This window comes from Semicossyphus pulcher, unplaced genomic scaffold (assembly GCF_022749685.1).
Source record: "Semicossyphus pulcher isolate SPU_LCO1_2020_fin unplaced genomic scaffold, fSemPul1.0.p SCAF_6, whole genome shotgun sequence".
Classification (NCBI taxonomy): domain Eukaryota; kingdom Metazoa; phylum Chordata; class Actinopteri; order Labriformes; family Labridae; genus Semicossyphus; species Semicossyphus pulcher.
The window spans coordinates 11847198-11869386 of record NW_027211737.1 but is presented as its reverse complement, the minus strand read 5'-3'; the positions used below and the strand labels follow the sequence as shown (position 1 = coordinate 11869386).

The 22189-nt window shown below is 41.9% G+C and overlaps 3 protein-coding genes across 4 annotated transcripts; 2 read left to right on the top strand and 1 right to left on the bottom strand.

The window, feature by feature from the left end:
- Nucleotides 1-247: 247 nt before the first annotated feature.
- On the bottom strand, nt 248-6533 carry fahd2a (fumarylacetoacetate hydrolase domain containing 2A). Of its 2 annotated transcripts, XM_069683333.1 has the most exons (8): nt 6383-6533; nt 5251-5516; nt 4408-4624; nt 4228-4287; nt 3976-4138; nt 1612-1720; nt 1032-1119; nt 248-774 (listed from the first exon to the last, which is right to left on the bottom strand). In XM_069683333.1, exons 2-8 carry the CDS (start codon nt 5514-5516, stop codon nt 712-714), a joined length of 966 nt encoding a protein of 321 aa, XP_069539434.1. In that variant the 5' UTR covers nt 6383-6533; the 3' UTR covers nt 248-711. The 2 variants fall into 2 exon arrangements, with proteins under 2 accessions (XP_069539434.1, XP_069539435.1); XM_069683334.1 differs by lacking the exon at nt 6383-6533 and having other exon boundaries at nt 5251-5591.
- A 501-nt stretch (nt 6534-7034) lies between these two features.
- LOC138610578 (putative aminopeptidase W07G4.4) lies at nt 7035-11925 on the top strand. The gene is made up of 16 exons (XM_069683360.1): nt 7035-7131; nt 7876-7917; nt 8010-8100; nt 8444-8592; nt 8688-8796; nt 9126-9253; nt 9347-9446; nt 9656-9731; nt 9843-9928; nt 10148-10252; nt 10408-10483; nt 10604-10722; nt 10826-10909; nt 11022-11079; nt 11171-11352; nt 11432-11925. Exons 1-16 carry the CDS (start codon nt 7121-7123, stop codon nt 11567-11569), a joined length of 1554 nt encoding a protein of 517 aa, XP_069539461.1. The 5' UTR covers nt 7035-7120; the 3' UTR covers nt 11570-11925.
- Nucleotides 11926-15520: 3595 nt separating this feature from the next.
- On the top strand, nt 15521-20411 carry LOC138610564 (putative aminopeptidase W07G4.4). The gene is made up of 16 exons (XM_069683338.1): nt 15521-15617; nt 16362-16403; nt 16496-16586; nt 16930-17078; nt 17174-17282; nt 17612-17739; nt 17833-17932; nt 18142-18217; nt 18329-18414; nt 18634-18738; nt 18894-18969; nt 19090-19208; nt 19312-19395; nt 19508-19565; nt 19657-19838; nt 19918-20411. Exons 1-16 carry the CDS (start codon nt 15607-15609, stop codon nt 20053-20055), a joined length of 1554 nt encoding a protein of 517 aa, XP_069539439.1. The 5' UTR covers nt 15521-15606; the 3' UTR covers nt 20056-20411.
- The last annotated feature ends 1778 nt before the right edge of the window (nt 20412-22189 follow it).

Sequence of the window (22189 nt, the reverse complement as noted above, 5' to 3'; positions counted from 1 at the left end):
GATCATTTAAGGCATAAAGTTACTAAATGTTTAAACAAAACTACCAGGCACAACAATACACCTAATCACACTGCTGCAGAATGTAAATGGGTCCATTTAGTGGAGGAATTTCTGTAAAGCAGTGTCTGCCAGGGGAGGAAAGTCACCTTAAGCTGAATAAAAAAGAAGCAAACAGGCTCCTGAGTCGGAGCCCCGATCGAATTAATAAAGAAGAAAGAATTCTCCCCGGCAATGAAAACGGCACAGTTCAAATTTAATTAAATTACTGCAGATCTGCTTATTTTTATAAAGTCTTTTATAGAGTCTTAAACATAATCAGAAATACTTTTTATTTGTACATATTAAAGAGGGTGACGGGGTTCACAGTGCTCTGCGGTGTACCATGAGTAGGCGGCTGCTGATAGAGGTTATTTTTCCAGCTGTGATGACTCAATAACCAGGGTCAACCCGCAAAAACACCACGATGAGTCACGTAATTACACAATGTCATGTAGTACAAATACAATGTTTTCCTACCTCATGATTACTGTTGTATCATGAAGAAAAGTTTTATCATGAAACATTCATTTTTTACAGAAGCTGGTTTTCACACTTTCTGCACCCAAAAAAGACAAAAGACAAACAAATCCTTTTGTAAGCGGGTCGAACAGAAGTGCAGTAATTTAACAGATGGTATTGATTATTGGTGTTTTCAGCAGGTTATTTCAGAGTTTAGGCCACTTTGTTGATAATAGATCCCAACTGGTCTATCTGGCACTCCACAATGTCTCCTTTCTGAAAGAGAAAACAGTAAAATCCTCAGTTAAAACACACTTGTACTACTTTAAATGGAACCACTTCCACACTATCTATGAACATACTGTGCCACTATAGAGTCCCTTTATCTCTCCGACACAGAAAGCGTACATTATGTGCAGCCTTTAAGCTCCTTTGGCAGAAGTGAAAGTGTTGATTCTGCAACGTCGGACAAAAGAACTTCTGCAGACGAGCTCAACTTATTAAAATGTGTGCCGTTTAATTCCTGAAGTCACCTTGAGGAAGACAGGGGGCTTTCTGAAGACGCCCACACCTGGAGGAGTGCCTGTCAGGAACACATCTCCTGGAGTCAATGTCACAAACCTGACAGGAATATCAAAACAGAGTCAGGAGCAGGAAAGAGCATGTGCCTTACAGTAGGAATGAAATACCAGGAGTAGCTTTTATTCACTGTGGAAAATTTGGATTTTTTTACTCTTGATCATGTAATGTTATCATCATTTTCAGAAGAGGGGGCTTTTATGTCCAAGAATCTCAGATCAGAGGACGCTCCAGTTTGTCAGGCTACTTTAGAGCCAAAAGGGTCCAGCCTGAGTCACGGTGGATAAGTCTTAACTGAAGCGTGTAACATCAGCTTGAGTCTGTGACAAAAAAGGGTCATTTACTCGCACAGTGCCTCTTTTGTGGACTCTGTCTGACAAGATTTGATTTCTATCATCATTCCTTTTATGGAACCTCTGCACTGCATGAAGCAGAAACATTTAGTTTAATTTAGTTCTATATATATTTTATGAAACACATCTCTGTGAAGTGAAGACTCCATCTTCATGAGCAGAAATAGTGCACTGGACTTACTTTGAGACCCAGGCGACCAGCGCTCCTGTCTTGAAGATCATCTGATCAGTGTTGCTGCTCTGGACGGTGTCTCCATTAACCAGGCAGCGGACGCCCAGGTTGTGAGGATCTGGAAGGGGAATGATACAAACAACAGCATTGTTGATATTCTTGACTGACTTTAGAAGAAGACTTAAGCACTTGTACACCGATCAGCCATAACATTACGACCACCTGCCTAATACTGTGTTGGTCCCCCGTTTGCCGACCAAACAGCCCTGACCCATCCAGGCATGGACTCCACCACACCTCTGAAGGTGTGCGGAGGTATCTGGCACCAAGACGTTAGCAGCAGATCCTTTAAGTCCTGTAAGTTGCGAGGTGGGGCCTCCATGGAGCGGACTTGTTTTTAAGCACATCCTACAGATGCTCGACTGGATTGAGATCTGGGGAATTTGGAGGCCAAGTCAACACCTTGAACTCGTTGTCGTGTTCCTCAGACCATTCCTGAACCATGTTTGCAGTGTGGCAGGGAGCATCATCCTGCTGAAAGAGGACACTGCCATTAGGGAATACTGTTTCCATGAAGGGGTGTACTTGATGTAAAACAATATTTAGGTAGATGGTACGTGTCAAAGTAACATCCACATGAATGGCAGGACCCAAGGTTTCCCAGCAGAACATTGTCCAAAGCATCACACTGCCTCCAATGGCATGCATTCTTCCCATAGTGCATCCTGGTGACGTCTTCCCCCGGTAAGAAGCGCACATGCAGTCTGCCATCCACATGATGTAAAAGAAAAGATTCATCAGACCAGGCCTCCTTCTTCCATTGCTCCTTGGTCCAGTTCTGATGCTCATGTGCCCATTGTAGGCACTTTCAGTGGTAGACAGGGGTCAGCAGGGCACCCTGACCGGTCTGCAGCTACGCGGCCCCATACGCAACAAACTGTGATGCGCTGTGTGTTCTGACACCTTTCTATCAAGCGCACCAATGAGCCTTGGCCGCCCATGACCCTGTTGCTGGTTCACCGGCTTCCCTTCCTTGGAGCACTTTTGGTAGGTACTGCAGACTGGGATCACCCCACAAGAGCTGCAGGTTTGGAGACGCTCTGCCCCAGTGGTCTAGCCATCATAATTTGGCCCTTGTTAAAGGCGCTCACATCCTGATGCTTGCCCATTTTTCCTGCTTCCAACACATAAACTTTGAAGACAACGGGTTCACTTGCTGCCTAACGTATCCCACCCACTGACAGGTGCCATTGTAACAAGATAATCAATGTTAGTCACTTCATCCGTCAGTGGTCATAATGTTATGGCTGATTGGTGAATGTCCTAAATGCTTTTTCTTGTCTGTTGCGATGAAATAAGTTCATACATATATTTTGAATGTTGTGGGTTATGAGGAGACACACATCGATAAACTACAAGTTATACCGATGCAATTGGTGTGGAGTGCTTAATGAAAAATGCAGCACAAACCATCAATGCTAGAAACTTGGAAGCTCATCATCTCAAAATGAGCAAAAGCCCTGATTACTAAAAACCTAAATCAACTTCTGGTTCTCCAACCTGCAAGTAAACTGAGGCCTTTGTGTGATGAGTTTGCATGTTCTCACTGTGCCTACATGTTTTTACGACACAGTCACAGACAATCAGGTTTCAACTGTGCCTGCTGGTGTTAACGTGACAGTGAAGGCTTGTTTGTCTCTACACGTCTGAAGACTGCTGGGAACAATACCAGCCTCCAGCGACCCTGTGAGTACACGCTGTACATCTAAACGAGGATGGATTGATTTGTTATTCCTTTCGATATTTCATCCTTTGGACGATTACAGAAGTGAAAAAGGTTTTAAACTGTTTTCCTTGTACTCTAAAAGAGTACAAAATGCCGCCGCAGCAGATACCCACCTGTAACCTTGGAGCAGTCGTTATTATTTGAACATTAGGTTGATTGACTTACTGAGGTTTATAGTGCTGATTTTGAAGCTATGGTTGTAGCAATACTTGTCACAAAAAGTACACAGTCTCAACATACTCAAAATAAGTTCAAGGACTCTTCTTTGACATTGGTAGGTAATTACAACCACACCTAGGTGTATGCAGTCCGTTATGTACACAGGGTTAGACAAACAAGTCATTTATCCATTTGAAGATCTGTATCCTTGACTCTTGAAGATATTCCTATATTCTGGATCATTATTGTCATACTATGCATACTATATGATAGTCCCCATTAATCCGGAATGCTTTTAACCACAGTAATCTATTTTACTGATATTTACCATTACCACACATCTACAGAAACATTAACCTGCAGAAAATCCATCAGGTTTGGTTTAATTCCCCCCTTTCATTCGCTCTGCAGATCCTTTTTCCTCTCACCTTTCACGGCGTCAGTCGTCACTAATGCAGGGCCAAGAGGACAGAAGCTATCAAATGTTTTTCCCAGCAGCCACTGCTTCCCGTTGCGCTTCATCTGCCAGTCGCGCGCGCTGACGTCGTTGGCCACAGTGAACCCGGCGACGTAGGACAGAGCGTCCTCCTCCTGAACCACGAGAGGAGCGGAGTCACAATGGATGCTTTGACAGAGCATGAAAGTGTTACTGCCATCAGAGGTGATCTTGTGATGCTCACCTTGATGTGTTTTCCTCTTCGTCCAATCACGAAGGCCAGCTCCACCTCCCAGTCCACCTCCTGCAGTCACTCAGATGAAGCAGACGCCACAATAAGAAGCACCACAACAGTGTCCAAATTACAAAACAGTAGGACGTTTACAACATGCCAATAAAGGGAAATGAAAATGAAGTTTCTCACCTGGCTCTCTGATGGCAGCAGGATGTCGTCATAAGGCCCGGTGATCGCACTGGGGAATTTACTGAAGATGATTGGCTCTTTGGGGATCGGGGCGTTCTGCTCCAGGCAGTGGTCTCTGTAGTTCATACCCACACACACCACCTTCTCTGGAGCCAACACAGGAGACAGCAGCTGGATGTCTGATCGCTCCACCACACACTGACCGGACGACAAGGCGCTGAGGAAGAAGAGTTAGCAAGAATATGATGTTTTGGAAAGTTTAGAAGAAGACTGAAAGACTAAAAGAAGTTGTAGAAACAAACCAAGGATGTAGGAAACAGATGCTAATCAAACAAATCCAGGAAGATGTTTCACGGCAAAGTAGAAGATCATGCTTTTAATGATTTAGAGGATTATTCATCAAGAATAGGATGTCGTTTATAAGGGATGTTGATGTAGGAATACGATTTTAGAAGTGACAATTTCGGAATTTGCAAAGAAGCTGATTGAGGAAGATGTCTTTTAACTGCGAGCATGATTTATAAAGACGCTAAAACATGCAGAAGTTGTTGACTTAGAAAAGGATGATAATTTAAGATGGCAACTCAAGACGATGATTCACACGAGAGGAAAAGATGAAAATGATTAATCAAGAAGGTTGTTGATTTAGAGGATGACATTTAATAAGGAAAGCGATGATTAAAGGAGCTTAAGATGATTTATTCAGACGAGGATGTTTAGGAGGAGGAAGACAAGGATTTGACAGGAAGACGAGGATCGTTTAGGAAGGAAAAAAACATTTAAGGAACTTTTGTAGAGTCAAAACAGACTAATGATAAGTAAGTATTAATATGTGTTTGACACCTCTGTGCACGCTGCAGACCCTCATCTCCCAGCTCCAGCAGCTCCCTCATTGTCGAGGGCATCGAGGGGTCAAACGCCTTCAGATCCACCACGCCGAGCCCCTCGCCCAGCTCCGCCCCCACTCTGATGCTTCCTGCATCACCATGCCTACGAAACTGCACCAGACGCATCGCCGCACCACTCAGTCCTCGCCGCCTCTGTGGGTTTACTGCTCGAGTCTGAGAGAATAAAGTCCTTAAGATGCAGGAGGAGCGAAGAAGTCTCATCTGTAGAGGAGAGAAGAAGGGAAGTGAAATGAGTGATGATGTGAAAAAGATGACAATTGAGAGACGAACGGGAAAAAGAAAACTAAATGCATTTCTCTGATGGTATCTTGAACACTTACATTGAGAACTCTTTTCCTATTATTTCCACCCTTGTCTTTGCATTTCGAGACACAGCATCAAAACGTGTTGTCAAGTTAAGCTGTTGCTTATCAAGAATATCAGTGATTACAGTGCTGTTCACTGATCGATGTTTTGAGCTTCTAAGGAAGTCAGTAAATGTATTTGGTATAGGAACTTTCACAAAGCAAGGTCACACTGTGCTTCATAAATTGTTACAAAAAAATAAAGGAACAACAACAAACAACAAACAGAAAGGCAATTAAACATAACAAATAGACTTTAAAGCACACCATGTACAAAATTACAACAGATTGTCAAAGGCCAGTTTGAATAAATGAGTCTTAAGATGCTTTAAACATGATTTGACTTGACAGAGGCAGCTGCAAACTTGCACATGCTGAAAAAACAAAATGGGGGAACTCACTTCTGCTATGTTCCCATAAAATTAACCCCGTTTGTTACATTTTGTCCCTTAACTTCTCTAACTTTCATTTCCCACGAGGAAAAGTTTGAAGCTGTCATTACTCATCAAATCACAGGAACAAAATGAGCAGCATGTAAATTGCAGCCAAACTAGTTTATCAAGAAGAGTCTGCCAAAATGGGACGAGTACATATTATGTCAGCATATCTGCCACAACGCGCATTGTCATTATCTTCTGCTATCACTTGATAGTAGAGCTGTAAATCATAACTTGCAGAAGGAAAGCATTGAGACAGCTGCAGCAGCCGGTAACTTCTGCCTACCTGCAGCGCGATCTGTAGCTGTGCAGTTTGACCTTTACCTGAAATAAAATGTCATTTTAAAGAGGATTATGACTCTGTAACTTGCTACTGAATAGTCTTTCTTGCCCTTTGTACCGTCTCTGGTTAATACTCACCTCTCTGCTGCACAGAAAACACTACTTTCAACTACTTCCGGCAAGTGTTTGTAGTTCATGAGGTCAGCGCTGTAAAAGCGAGACAAATCGCTTCACTGAAGGTGAAGACCCAGAGTAGCCATGATTGGTTTTATCTTATGTCACTAAATAATTGCTATGTTGGTCTCATAATCATTTAAATTAGGATTTTCGCTTGCTGGATCAATTCTGAAAACTACAATTCCCTTCTGTCCATGCAAATGCATCATCACGTGCAGTGGGAACCTAGCAACTTTGGCTAGCGACCGTAAATGATATAATAATTTAATTTTTATAATAAACCAGTTTCCTTTTACACACTATCACTACTTTAACTAGAACACAATAGTCACTACTTAATATTGCAAGTGTCATTATTAGAAGACCCAAAGCTCTTAAATAAAAGAGACGTAGCGTTTACACTGTAAATCATCGTAATTACGAGCTCTGTGAAGCCCGCGAAGGCAGCACGAGTTCAACTTAACTGATCATGTGATCAACCGGAGAGGAGTGAAGGGAGGATATATAATCGCCGACAATCAGCTGTCTCTTTCTACCCGAAGACACCGGAGGAGGAGGACCAAAAATGTGCACCAGGTGAGATTGACGGTCCACGATGTTCTGTTTTATTTCTGGATCAACGGTTTTCTAGCTATTTGGAGCGCCGCGTGCGCTTTGTGCGCAAAGCAGCAAAGGCGATCCAGATAGGGTTTTGTTTAATAGGGCACTTTTTGTCACTCAGATGTTGTACAATGTCGTGTTTTTGTCATTATTTTAACTTAATCGTTTTATTAACTAGTGATAGTTAGTGCATGCTTTTTTTATTATTATTATTCACAGCGCAAAGTGGAAAAATCTGATCCTCTCATGTTGCATTAGAGGTTTACTCTTTTCTGGATTTAGTTCCACTTAAAGGGCCCGTCCTTTCATTTTGCTGAGATTTCACTTTCAGTCTTGTATTATCTGTTTACGTGGCCTGTGTCATGTGATTCCTGAAATGTCTGAGTGTATAAAATCTGCCTAGTTTAGAGATATAAAACATCATTCACTACAGATTTTGCTTATTGCTGTTGTAAAGTGTAAAGTGCTCACTACAGTGTTTATACACTTTTTATTTCACTGCATAAGGCCAGTAATCCACCTGTGAAATTCAAGCAGATCTCAAAGGTCTTGCAGGTTTTAACACTTCGACCCACTTTATCATTAACCTGCATTATAAAAACTGATAAAGGGGCCTAATTGCCTCATTGTGTCTGAGATATCTGAGCTTTTCTGTCAAACAATGCTGACATTGCTTTTATTAGAGGAACTCACCCGTTTCCTTTCTGTGTTCCTTTCCAGCGTGCAGCCCCTTGAATGGACCGCCGACATCAAGAACCAGAAGTGAGTATGAGTAGAAATGCAGCACTTCCTCTTCAGGTGTTTATTTTGTGCAACTCATCAGAGTTTTGTTAAATGATGAATATGTCTTTCAGTTTTGATGGCATCGTGTTGGTGACCCAGAGCCATGACACACTGCCCTCGGAGCTTGAGTGTCTGAAGGCACCGCTGCAGGACTACAGCTCTGTAAGTCTGTGCTCTTCTTCACCTGCAGCCAATCAACCCCACACATCATCAGAGATTTACCATCCTCAATGATTTATCTTTGACTCTTCACATCCAGACTAAATACTCAGCACACAGATAACAGTTAGTGATTGGTTTATCAAGAATAAGATGGTGTGTTCTCATGAATGAGAGAAAAACTATAGATTTTTAGGACTTATTGTGGTTTTGCATTCAGCTATCCAGGTCATAAGAAGGCAATGCTTAATTTTCAATGTAAGTTTACAATCATCTTGGCATTATAACTTGATATATTATTATTATGATATAACCCTCTGTGATGTCACTTCCCTCCCTCCTGTAGGTGGACAGTGGTCTGGGTGAGGAGGTGGTGATCCTGAAGGTGCCTGGTCTGCCTGGTAACCGCCTGGTGTTTGCCTCCACCGGCCCAGTGAACCGCGACTACGATGACGTCAGGCGCTTCAGTGATGCAGCGCTCAACGGCATCAAACGGTAAGCTGACAGAAGCTTCTCCTCCTCAGGTATTTCATGTTGCTGATTCAGCTTCAGGTTTCTTTACTTTCTCGCTCATCTTTGTCTCCTTTAAGGGCTTTGAAAGCCGGCATGCAGCGTCCCCTGCTGGTCTGCCCTCCACACAAGGACTATAAGAACAGCACCATTGTGGCTGCTCTCGGAGCCCTTCAGGCTCTCTACATGGTGAGAAAAGACCGACACATCAAGTGGACTGTTTTTAACTTCTCTAACTTCAGTTTATTTTACAAATGGTGTGCAGTACTTCTTAGCTTAAGTACTGCAAAAACAGATACATAATGTATTCCACGGTGTAGAGTTTATAATGATGTAAGCATTGAAGCATAATTACAACATAGTTGAGTTTATGTTATGGGAATTGTAAGATTTAGTAGTTTTCTGATTACATTTTGTTGTAGTCTCTCTCAGCTCTATCTGCATGTATGTTGATGTAAGATACCAACTATGAGCTTGACAAAAATACTCACTTGGTAAAATAATTCCTCCCCCAACAGCCTCTGGAAGTGAGGGAGGGGAAAGTCAAACCATCCGACTTCAAGGTGTGTGTTCTGGGTCTGTGGGCCCCTCAGGAGGCAGACGGGAAGAGACTGGTGGAGCTGGCTGATGCTCTGGAGGCTGGGAGGTGGGTCACATAAGTCACACTACATTCCCTGCTATGATTTATCATGTTCATTATCAGGTTCATTAGTTCACCAGCATTGTTTCCCCTCTGCAGACTGGCATGTCGTGACATCGGTGGCTCAGACCCCGAGCGCATGGCTGCTCCTCGTGCGGCCGAGTACGTCCAGGAGCTCTTCAAGGACAGCCCTGTGCAGGTCGAGAGAAATATTTTATCATGATTGAAAACAGAATCGCACCATCCTCCGTGTTTTATTGTCAGCAGTGAAAAGTTATTCTCCTCCGGGAATCGGGGTGTACAAACAATTTCAGTTGCAGCCCAAGAAAATTGTGTGGTTCTTAGGGGACAAAAAAAGTTTTATTTCATCTCCAACATAACAACATGTGTTTATTTATTAACCTCTAGGTGGAGGTGGTGAGTGACCTGGCTGTTCTGGAGAAAGAGTATCCCTGTCTTGCTGCAGTCAACCGCTGCGCAAACTGTAGGAACACATTTTGTTATCATGTCATTGGAGACAGAATTTTAAGATTGTTAAATGCCGATTCTTTCTGAAAAGTTGTTTTTAATAATTCACCATTTCCTCCTCGTGCAGGTGTTCCTCGTCACCAGGGCAGAGTTATCAAGCTGCAGTACTGTGGAGCTGGACCTGTCCAGAAGACGCTCATGCTCGTTGGAAAGGTGAGAGGAGACTGTTTTTCAACCGCTAAAACATGAATAAATTATCAGTCAAGTTTTAAACACAGAAATGATGTTGCTCAAGGTACGGTGTATTGGGAGAAATAGCCTATTTGTACATTTTGTGATCATCCGGGAGACATTGTGCTAAAATGAGCATGTTTTGTATCTGTATATATCTGACTGCTTTGTGAATAGTTTGGTTCTTGTTTGTATTTTCAGGGCATCACCTACGACACTGGCGGAGCCGACATCAAGGCCGGTGGTTTCATGGCTGGGATGCACAGGGACAAGTGTGGAGCTGCTGCTGTTGCTGGCTTCTTCCAGGTAAATTTTACCCTCTTTCCTGTTTTTAGTCTTCAGAGGAACATGAGGTTCCCTCTCTCCATATTAAGAGTTAGAAATGTTAACATGTTTGGCGACGGTTGTTAGCATTTCATGCTGTAAGTTTGCTCCCTACTTAACCCCCGCTTTCTCTCCAGATTTTAGCCAAGCTGAAGCCCAAAAACCTGAAGGTTATCGGCTCCATGGCCATGGTGAGGAACAGTGTCGGTGCAGGTCAGCATATTATACTTTTCCTCCTATCATACATGCTCCTGTTTCCATTCCTCTCTGTGAGAGCTGTCACAGCAACTCCTCTGAAGTGACGATGCATTTGTGTGTGTGTGTGTTTCTCAGACTGCTATGTGGCTGATGAACTGGTGGTTTCCCGAGCGGGTCGCAGAGTGAGAGTGGGAAACACAGACGCTGAGGGACGTATGGTGATGGTTGATCTGCTCTGTGAGATGAAGGAAAAGGTGACAACATCCAATTAAAAATACTTCAAACTAAGCAATGAATCATTTTCTGCAATTCTGTCCAGTCTTATACATACATATATCATGTCCCCTGTGTCTGCAGGCAGTGGGTGAGACTTCTCCTCAGCTGTTCACTATTGCTACTCTGACTGGTCACGCCATCAGAGCCATGGGACCAAACTACTCTGTGAGTACTGATTATTAAATACATATATCCATTAAAATTGCAAGACTTTATACATAAACAATTCCAACATTCCTCTGCTATAGAAATCATTGTTTTGAATTGTCTTTTGTAGATCATCATGGATAATGGACCGGCCCACCGCAACAAGAATGCTTCTCAGTGGCAGACAGGTGACAACTACACGGATAAATTCAACCATGAAAGTTTCCATTTGTGATCTGCAAGTTTTGACACATGGTCCTCCCCTTCTCTCTCGTGCAGCTGGAGAGGTTTTGGGCGACGTGTTCGAGGTGTCCAGCATCAGACGGGAGGACTACGAGTTCCACAAGGGCAAGTCTGAGTACGAGGACATTCTGCAGTGCAACAACCTGCCGTCCTCTGCCACCCCTCGAGGACATCAGACCCCTGCAGCCTTCCTCATCATGGCCTCGGGGCTCGACAAGGTGCTCACACATCCTAATAATGCAGTAAAACTGTAAAGAAGTGCTGTGATTAACTTGTATTATTTCTTATTTAACACAGCATGGTGTGGACTCTGACGCCCCTCTTCCATACTCCCACGTTGACATCGCTGGATCCAGTGGTCCTTTCCCCGGTGTCCCTACTGGATCCCCAATCATTGCCATGGCAACCAACTACATCCTGTCTGATAGGCTCTAAACACACATTGTGAAGACTACAGTCCCTACAATCAATCCCACAACCGTCCAAGTATAAATGAAATTCCTGCAACATGTGATGCATTCCTGAACACATCAGATCGCTTTTCTGACTGTTCTCTACTTTCTTTTCTAAGATGTCATCACTCTCATCCTGTCTGCTCCAAGTGTCAAAGACCCTGTACTTAAGTGGCCTCAATCAGTAAATACTCAGGGGTGAAATGGCAGTATAGAAATACGATCCTTTTTATGTCTGTGTGTGTGTGCGACAAACTAGGGACATGGTTGTGTGATTGATGGAGCTGTGTGCAAGTCAAACAAAGCACTCCTCATTGATCAATAAAACAAAATAAGAAATTAGAGGCTGCTGTGTTCTCTTTATTTTTGCATTTTAAACATGAATAGGCAAAATGTTGAGTTTTGGGGAGAAATTGTGTTTTCAAACGCTAATGCACAACAAGACCAACATACACATAAGCTAAATTAATCCATTATGCATATTGTTTCATATAAACATCGACATTTATGCCTTTACTTGTAGCCCCACATACTTCTATACAATGTAAATAAGTGCACATCATCTAGGCATGGTAATTTATTTAAGGCTATATGGCAGTAATAAATACATTTTCCCAATTAATCTAGATTATTTCAATTTAATTGTTAGAAAAAACCATTTATTTTCATGCAAATGAGGAAGTGGGTACCCCCCTTTTCTGACATGAACTTAAAATAATGTCCAAAAATGTCCAAACCCCCCAAAATGTAACATAATGTCCTCCTTCACTATCTGCTTTGTGTGTGTTGCACCACACTTATCAGTTACAGTATATAATTGAGTTTAATAATAAAATGTACTTATTTAGAAAATCTTCTGTACATTATTTTAGTTTCAATGTAGTTTAGACTATTGTCTATTTACCTGAATAGTGCCCATGAAACCCACGAAGGATCTGATTTGTATCCCACAATCCTCAGTAGCTGTCGGTGACGTGTTGGATGCGGATCTGTTCCACGTTGGCCCCTCAAAGTTCTTGGTCAATTTAGACTAGAATTATGACCTTTTTAACTTAACATTAGCTTTAAGTAGCTTAGAATACCGAATGAAAACTGATGACAATATTTATTAATCAAAGCAAATATTTGAATAAAAATACAATCGATAATAATTTTATTTTAGTTTTTCATTTATTTCCGTGGTTTCGACATCCCTACTTCAAATATATTCTCTCTCGGGATATTGTGAATATTTGGCTGAATATTTCTCGATCTACCTGTTTATATATTTATATTTATCTTTTAATCTCTTAATCAGGAATGGGAGTCACATCCTGATTACAGGGGTTGGTTGAAGCCCTGTGTAGGCAATGATTTAAGAGCATACTGTCTTATCTGCAAGGCAGACTTTTATGCGAAGTTGAGTAACATGAAAAAGCGTATGTCCACTCAAAAGCACCTTAAACATTCTAAGCTTTACGATTCGGCGGAGCAATCCACATTGCCATTGGCTGTCTTTCACCACGGAGGAGGAGGAGAACCAAGTGTGCACCAGGTGAGATTAACAGCGTTTTTTCTGGATCACAGTTTTCCAACGTGCAGCCATTTGTAGCGCCGCGTGCGCTTGGTGCATAAAAAGAAGCCAGTGCGATCCAGACAGGGTTTTGTTTAACAGAATACTCGTGTTATTAACCAGTGATAGTTACTCCAAGGATTTTTTTTATTTTTTATTTACAGCTCAAAGTGGAAAAATCTGATCCTCTCATATTGCATCGGAGGTTTGCTCTGGTTGCTGAATTTGCAAAGAAGCTGATTGAGGAAGATGTCTTTTAACTGCGAGCATGATTTATAAAGACGCTAAAACATGCAGAAGTTGTTGACTTAGAAAAGGATGATAATTTAAGATGGCAACTCAAGACGATGATTCACACGAGAGGAAAAGATGAAAATGATTAATCAAGAAGGTTGTTGATTTAGAGGATGACATTTAATAAGGAAAGCGATGATTAAAGGAGCTTAAGATGATTTATTCAGACAAGGATGTTTAGGAGGAGGAAGACAAGGATTTGACAGGAAGACGAGGATCGTTTAGGAAGGAAAAAAACATTTAAGGAACTTTTGTAGAGTCAAAACAGACTAATGATAAGTAAGTATTAATATGTGTTTGACACCTCTGTGCACGCTGCAGACCCTCATCTCCCAGCTCCAGCAGCTCCCTCATTGTCGAGGGCATCGAGGGGTCAAACGCCTTCAGATCCACCACGCCGAGCCCCTCGCCCAGCTCCGCCCCCACTCTGATGCTTCCTGCGTCACCATGCCTACGAAACTGCACCAGACGCATCGCCGCACCACTCAGTCCTCGCCGCCTCTGTGGGTTTACTGCTCGAGTCTGAGAGAATAAAGTCCTTAAGATGCAGGAGGAGCGAAGAAGTCTCATCTGTAGAGGAGAGAAGAAGGGAAGTGAAATGAGTGATGATGTGAAAAAGATGACAATTGAGAGACGAACGGGAAAAAGAAAACTAAATGCATTTCTCTGATGGTATCTTGAACACTTACATTGAGAACTCTTTTCCTATTATTTCCACCCTTGTCTTTGCATTTCGAGACACAGCATCAAAACGTGTTGTCAAGTTAAGCTGTTGCTTATCAAGAATATCAGTGATTACAGTGCTGTTCACTGATCGATGTTTTGAGCTTCTAAGGAAGTCAGTAAATGTATTTGGTATAGGAACTTTCACAAAGCAAGGTCACACTGTGCTTCATAAATTGTTACAAAAAAATAAAGGAACAACAACAAACAACAAACAGAAAGGCAATTAAACATAACAAATAGACTTTAAAGCACACCATGTACAAAATTACAACAGATTGTCAAAGGCCAGTTTGAATAAATGAGTCTTAAGATGCTTTAAACATGATTTGACTTGACAGAGGCAGCTGCAAACTTGCACATGCTGAAAAAACAAAATGGGGGAACTCACTTCTGCTATGTTCCCATAAAATTAACCCCGTTTGTTACATTTTGTCCCTTAACTTCTCTAACTTTCATTTCCCACGAGGAAAAGTTTGAAGCTGTCATTACTCATCAAATCACAGGAACAAAATGAGCAGCATGTAAATTGCAGCCAAACTAGTTTATCAAGAAGAGTCTGCCAAAATGGGACGAGTACATATTATGTCAGCATATCTGCCACAACGCGCATTGTCATTATCTTCTGCTATCACTTGATAGTAGAGCTGTAAATCATAACTTGCAGAAGGAAAGCATTGAGACAGCTGCAGCAGCCGGTAACTTCTGCCTACCTGCAGCGCGATCTGTAGCTGTGCAGTTTGACCTTTACCTGAAATAAAATGTCATTTTAAAGAGGATTATGACTCTGTAACTTGCTACTGAATAGTCTTTCTTGCCCTTTGTACCGTCTCTGGTTAATACTCACCTCTCTGCTGCACAGAAAACACTACTTTCAACTACTTCCGGCAAGTGTTTGTAGTTCATGAGGTCAGCGCTGTAAAAGCGAGACAAATCGCTTCACTGAAGGTGAAGACCCAGAGTAGCCATGATTGGTTTTATCTTATGTCACTAAATAATTGCTATGTTGGTCTCATAATCATTTAAATTAGGATTTTCGCTTGCTGGATCAATTCTGAAAACTACAATTCCCTTCTGTCCATGCAAATGCATCATCACGTGCAGTGGGAACCTAGCAACTTTGGCTAGCGACCGTAAATGATATAATAATTTAATTTTTATAATAAACCAGTTTCCTTTTACACACTATCACTACTTTAACTAGAACACAATAGTCACTACTTAATATTGCAAGTGTCATTATTAGAAGACCCAAAGCTCTTAAATAAAAGAGACGTAGCGTTTACACTGTAAATCATCGTAATTACGAGCTCTGTGAAGCCCGCGAAGGCAGCACGAGTTCAACTTAACTGATCATGTGATCAACCGGAGAGGAGTGAAGGGAGGATATATAATCGCCGACAATCAGCTGTCTCTTTCTACCCGAAGACACCGGAGGAGGAGGACCAAAAATGTGCACCAGGTGAGATTGACGGTCCACGATGTTCTGTTTTATTTCTGGATCAACGGTTTTCTAGCTATTTGGAGCGCCGCGTGCGCTTTGTGCGCAAAGCAGCAAAGGCGATCCAGATAGGGTTTTGTTTAATAGGGCACTTTTTGTCACTCAGATGTTGTACAATGTCGTGTTTTTGTCATTATTTTAACTTAATCTTTTTATTAACTAGTGATAGTTAGTGCATGCTTTTTTTATTATTATTATTCACAGCGCAAAGTGGAAAAATCTGATCCTCTCATGTTGCATTAGAGGTTTACTCTTTTCTGGATTTAGTTCCACTTAAAGGGCCCGTCCTTTCATTTTGCTGAGATTTCACTTTCAGTCTTGTATTATCTGTTTACGTGGCCTGTGTCATGTGATTCCTGAAATGTCTGAGTGTATAAAATCTGCCTAGTTTAGAGATATAAAACATCATTCACTACAGATTTTGCTTATTGCTGTTGTAAAGTGTAAAGTGCTCACTACAGTGTTTATACACTTTTTATTTCACTGCATAAGGCCAGTAATCCACCTGTGAAATTCAAGCAGATCTCAAAGGTCTTGCAGGTTTTAACACTTCGACCCACTTTATCATTAACCTGCATTATAAAAACTGATAAAGGGGCCTAATTGCCTCATTGTGTCTGAGATATCTGAGCTTTTCTGTCAAACAATGCTGACATTGCTTTTATTAGAGGAACTCACCCGTTTCCTTTCTGTGTTCCTTTCCAGCGTGCAGCCCCTTGAATGGACCGCCGACATCAAGAACCAGAAGTGAGTATGAGTAGAAATGCAGCACTTCCTCTTCAGGTGTTTATTTTGTGCAACTCATCAGAGTTTTGTTAAATGATGAATATGTCTTTCAGTTTTGATGGCATCGTGTTGGTGACCCAGAGCCATGACACACTGCCCTCGGAGCTTGAGTGTCTGAAGGCACCGCTGCAGGACTACAGCTCTGTAAGTCTGTGCTCTTCTTCACCTGCAGCCAATCAACCCCACACATCATCAGAGATTTACCATCCTCAATGATTTATCTTTGACTCTTCACATCCAGACTAAATACTCAGCACACAGATAACAGTTAGTGATTGGTTTATCAAGAATAAGATGGTGTGTTCTCATGAATGAGAGAAAAACTATAGATTTTTAGGACTTATTGTGGTTTTGCATTCAGCTATCCAGGTCATAAGAAGGCAATGCTTAATTTTCAATGTAAGTTTACAATCATCTTGGCATTATAACTTGATATATTATTATTATGATATAACCCTCTGTGATGTCACTTCCCTCCCTCCTGTAGGTGGACAGTGGTCTGGGTGAGGAGGTGGTGATCCTGAAGGTGCCTGGTCTGCCTGGTAACCGCCTGGTGTTTGCCTCCACCGGCCCAGTGAACCGCGACTACGATGACGTCAGGCGCTTCAGTGATGCAGCGCTCAACGGCATCAAACGGTAAGCTGACAGAAGCTTCTCCTCCTCAGGTATTTCATGTTGCTGATTCAGCTTCAGGTTTCTTTACTTTCTCGCTCATCTTTGTCTCCTTTAAGGGCTTTGAAAGCCGGCATGCAGCGTCCCCTGCTGGTCTGCCCTCCACACAAGGACTATAAGAACAGCACCATTGTGGCTGCTCTCGGAGCCCTTCAGGCTCTCTACATGGTGAGAAAAGACCGACACATCAAGTGGACTGTTTTTAACTTCTCTAACTTCAGTTTATTTTACAAATGGTGTCCAGTACTTCTTAGCTTAAGTACTGCAAAAACAGATACATAATGTATTCCACGGTGTAGAGTTTATAATGATGTAAGCATTGAAGCATAATTACAACATAGTTGAGTTTATGTTATGGGAATTGTAAGATTTAGTAGTTTTCTGATTACATTTTGTTGTAGTCTCTCTCAGCTCTATCTGCATGTATGTTGATGTAAGATACCAACTATGAGCTTGACAAAAATACTCACTTGGTAAAATAATTCCTCCCCCAACAGCCTCTGGAAGTGAGGGAGGGGAAAGTCAAACCATCCGACTTCAAGGTGTGTGTTCTGGGTCTGTGGGCCCCTCAGGAGGCAGACGGGAAGAGACTGGTGGAGCTGGCTGATGCTCTGGAGGCTGGGAGGTGGGTCACATAAGTCACACTACATTCCCTGCTATGATTTATCATGTTCATTATCAGGTTCATTAGTTCACCAGCATTGTTTCCCCTCTGCAGACTGGCATGTCGTGACATCGGTGGCTCAGACCCCGAGCGCATGGCTGCTCCTCGTGCGGCCGAGTACGTCCAGGAGCTCTTCAAGGACAGCCCTGTGCAGGTCGAGAGAAATATTTTATCATGATTGAAAACAGAATCGCACCATCCTCCGTGTTTTATTGTCAGCAGTGAAAAGTTATTCTCCTCCGGGAATCGGGGTGTACAAACAATTTCAGTTGCAGCCCAAGAAAATTGTGTGGTTCTTAGGGGACAAAAAAAGTTTTATTTCATCTCCAACATAACAACATGTGTTTATTTATTAACCTCTAGGTGGAGGTGGTGAGTGACCTGGCTGTTCTGGAGAAAGAGTATCCCTGTCTTGCTGCAGTCAACCGCTGCGCAAACTGTAGGAACACATTTTGTTATCATGTCATTGGAGACAGAATTTTAAGATTGTTAAATGCCGATTCTTTCTGAAAAGTTGTTTTTAATAATTCACCATTTCCTCCTCGTGCAGGTGTTCCTCGTCACCAGGGCAGAGTTATCAAGCTGCAGTACTGTGGAGCTGGACCTGTCCAGAAGACGCTCATGCTCGTTGGAAAGGTGAGAGGAGACTGTTTTTCAACCGCTAAAACATGAATAAATTATCAGTCAAGTTTTAAACACAGAAATGATGTTGCTCAAGGTACGGTGTATTGGGAGAAATAGCCTATTTGTACATTTTGTGATCATCCGGGAGACATTGTGCTAAAATGAGCATGTTTTGTATCTGTATATATCTGACTGCTTTGTGAATAGTTTGGTTCTTGTTTGTATTTTCAGGGCATCACCTACGACACTGGCGGAGCCGACATCAAGGCCGGTGGTTTCATGGCTGGGATGCACAGGGACAAGTGTGGAGCTGCTGCTGTTGCTGGCTTCTTCCAGGTAAATTTTACCCTCTTTCCTGTTTTTAGTCTTCAGAGGAACATGAGGTTCCCTCTCTCCATATTAAGAGTTAGAAATGTTAACATGTTTGGCGACGGTTGTTAGCATTTCATGCTGTAAGTTTGCTCCCTACTTAACCCCCGCTTTCTCTCCAGATTTTAGCCAAGCTGAAGCCCAAAAACCTGAAGGTTATCGGCTCCATGGCCATGGTGAGGAACAGTGTCGGTGCAGGTCAGCATATTATACTTTTCCTCCTATCATACATGCTCCTGTTTCCATTCCTCTCTGTGAGAGCTGTCACAGCAACTCCTCTGAAGTGACGATGCATTTGTGTGTGTGTGTGTTTCTCAGACTGCTATGTGGCTGATGAACTGGTGGTTTCCCGAGCGGGTCGCAGAGTGAGAGTGGGAAACACAGACGCTGAGGGACGTATGGTGATGGTTGATCTGCTCTGTGAGATGAAGGAAAAGGTGACAACATCCAATTAAAAATACTTCAAACTAAGCAATGAATCATTTTCTGCAATTCTGTCCAGTCTTATACATACATATATCATGTCCCCTGTGTCTGCAGGCAGTGGGTGAGACTTCTCCTCAGCTGTTCACTATTGCTACTCTGACTGGTCACGCCATCAGAGCCATGGGACCAAACTACTCTGTGAGTACTGATTATTAAATACATATATCCATTAAAATTGCAAGACTTTATACATAAACAATTCCAACATTCCTCTGCTATAGAAATCATTGTTTTGAATTGTCTTTTGTAGATCATCATGGATAATGGACCGGCCCACCGCAACAAGAATGCTTCTCAGTGGCAGACAGGTGACAACTACACGGATAAATTCAACCATGAAAGTTTCCATTTGTGATCTGCAAGTTTTGACACATGGTCCTCCCCTTCTCTCTCGTGCAGCTGGAGAGGTTTTGGGCGACGTGTTCGAGGTGTCCAGCATCAGACGGGAGGACTACGAGTTCCACAAGGGCAAGTCTGAGTACGAGGACATTCTGCAGTGCAACAACCTGCCGTCCTCTGCCACCCCTCGAGGACATCAGACCCCTGCAGCCTTCCTCATCATGGCCTCGGGGCTCGACAAGGTGCTCACACATCCTAATAATGCAGTAAAACTGTAAAGAAGTGCTGTGATTAACTTGTATTATTTCTTATTTAACACAGCATGGTGTGGACTCTGACGCCCCTCTTCCATACTCCCACGTTGACATCGCTGGATCCAGTGGTCCTTTCCCCGGTGTCCCTACTGGATCCCCAATCATTGCCATGGCAACCAACTACATCCTGTCTGATAGGCTCTAAACACACATTGTGAAGACTACAGTCCCTACAATCAATCCCACAACCGTCCAAGTATAAATGAAATTCCTGCAACATGTGATGCATTCCTGAACACATCAGATCGCTTTTCTGACTGTTCTCTACTTTCTTTTCTAAGATGTCATCACTCTCATCCTGTCTGCTCCAAGTGTCAAAGACCCTGTACTTAAGTGGCCTCAATCAGTAAATACTCAGGGGTGAAATGGCAGTATAGAAATACGATCCTTTTTATGTCTGTGTGTGTGTGCGACAAACTAGGGACATGGTTGTGTGATTGATGGAGCTGTGTGCAAGTCAAACAAAGCACTCCTCATTGATCAATAAAACAAAATAAGAAATTAGAGGCTGCTGTGTTCTCTTTATTTTTGCATTTTAAACATGAATAGGCAAAATGTTGAGTTTTGGGGAGAAATTGTGTTTTCAAACGCTAATGCACAACAAGACCAACATACACATAAGCTAAATTAATCCATTATGCATATTGTTTCATATAAACATCGACATTTATGCCTTTACTTGTAGCCCCACATACTTCTATACAATGTAAATAAGTGCACATCATCTAGGCATGGTAATTTATTTAAGGCTATATGGCAGTAATAAATACATTTTCCCAATTAATCTAGATTATTTCAATTTAATTGTTAGAAAAAACCATTTATTTTCATGCAAATGAGGAAGTGGGTACCCCCCTTTTCTGACATGAACTTAAAATAATGTCCAAAAATGTCCAAACCCCCCAAAATGTAACATAATGTCCTCCTTCACTATCTGCTTTGTGTGTGTTGCACCACACTTATCAGTTACAGTATATAATTGAGTTTAATAATAAAATGTACTTATTTAGAAAATCTTCTGTACATTATTTTAGTTTCAATGTAGTTTAGACTATTGTCTATTTACCTGAATAGTGCCCATGAAACCCACGAAGGATCTGATTTGTATCCCACAATCCTCAGTAGCTGTCGGTGACGTGTTGGATGCGGATCTGTTCCACGTTGGCCCCTCAAAGTTCTTGGTCAATTTAGACTAGAATTATGACCTTTTTAACTTAACATTAGCTTTAAGTAGCTTAGAATACCGAATGAAAACTGATGACAATATTTATTAATCAAAGCAAATATTTGAATAAAAATACAATCGATAATAATTTTATTTTAGTTTTTCATTTATTTCCGTGGTTTCGACATCCCTACTTCAAATATATTCTCTCTCGGGATATTGTGAATATTTGGCTGAATATTTCTCGATCTACCTGTTTATATATTTATATTTATCTTTTAATCTCTTAATCAGGAATGGGAGTCACATCCTGATTACAGGGGTTGGTTGAAGCCCTGTGTAGGCAATGATTTAAGAGCATACTGTCTTATCTGCAAGGCAGACTTTTATGCGAAGTTGAGTAACATGAAAAAGCGTATGTCCACTCAAAAGCACCTTAAACATTCTAAGCTTTACGATTCGGCGGAGCAATCCACATTGCCATTGGCTGTCTTTCACCACGGAGGAGGAGGAGAACCAAGTGTGCACCAGGTGAGATTAACAGCGTTTTTTCTGGATCACAGTTTTCCAACGTGCAGCCATTTGTAGCGCCGCGTGCGCTTGGTGCATAAAAAGAAGCCAGTGCGATCCAGACAGGGTTTTGTTTAACAGAATACTCGTGTTATTAACCAGTGATAGTTACTCCAAGGATTTTTTTTATTTTTTATTTACAGCTCAAAGTGGAAAAATCTGATCCTCTCATATTGCATCGGAGGTTTGCTCTGGTTGCTGAATTTGCAAAGAAGCTGATTGAGGAAGATGTCTTTTAACTGCGAGCATGATTTATAAAGACGCTAAAACATGCAGAAGTTGTTGACTTAGAAAAGGATGATAATTTAAGATGGCAACTCAAGACGATGATTCACACGAGAGGAAAAGATGAAAATGATTAATCAAGAAGGTTGTTGATTTAGAGGATGACATTTAATAAGGAAAGCGATGATTAAAGGAGCTTAAGATGATTTATTCAGACAAGGATGTTTAGGAGGAGGAAGACAAGGATTTGACAGGAAGACGAGGATCGTTTAGGAAGGAAAAAAACATTTAAGGAACTTTTGTAGAGTCAAAACAGACT

What these genes read in the sequence shown, in the direction of transcription:
- LOC138610578 (XM_069683360.1), top strand. An exon ending in GCCGACATCAAGAACCAGAA is followed by an intron (nt 7,918 to 8,009) that starts GTGAGTATGAGT and finishes TATGTCTTTCAG; the next exon opens with TTTTGATGGCATCGTGTTGG. An exon ending in CTGTTGCTGGCTTCTTCCAG is followed by an intron (nt 10,253 to 10,407) that starts GTAAATTTTACC and finishes CTTTCTCTCCAG; the next exon opens with ATTTTAGCCAAGCTGAAGCC.
- LOC138610564 (XM_069683338.1), top strand. An exon ending in TCAAGGACAGCCCTGTGCAG is followed by an intron (nt 17,933 to 18,141) that starts GTCGAGAGAAAT and finishes ATTAACCTCTAG; the next exon opens with GTGGAGGTGGTGAGTGACCT. An exon ending in TCTGTGAGATGAAGGAAAAG is followed by an intron (nt 19,209 to 19,311) that starts GTGACAACATCC and finishes CTGTGTCTGCAG; the next exon opens with GCAGTGGGTGAGACTTCTCC.
- fahd2a (XM_069683333.1), bottom strand. Translation starts at nt 5,516, where the DNA reads ATGAGACTTCTTCGCTCCTCCTGCATCTTAAGGACTTTATTCTCTCAG. An exon ending in TGCTGCCATCAGAGAGCCAG is followed by an intron (nt 4,288 to 4,407) that starts GTGAGAAACTTC and finishes GAGTGACTGCAG; the next exon opens with GAGGTGGACTGGGAGGTGGA. An exon ending in CTGGTCGCCTGGGTCTCAAA is followed by an intron (nt 1,120 to 1,611) that starts GTAAGTCCAGTG and finishes TATTCCTGTCAG; the next exon opens with GTTTGTGACATTGACTCCAG.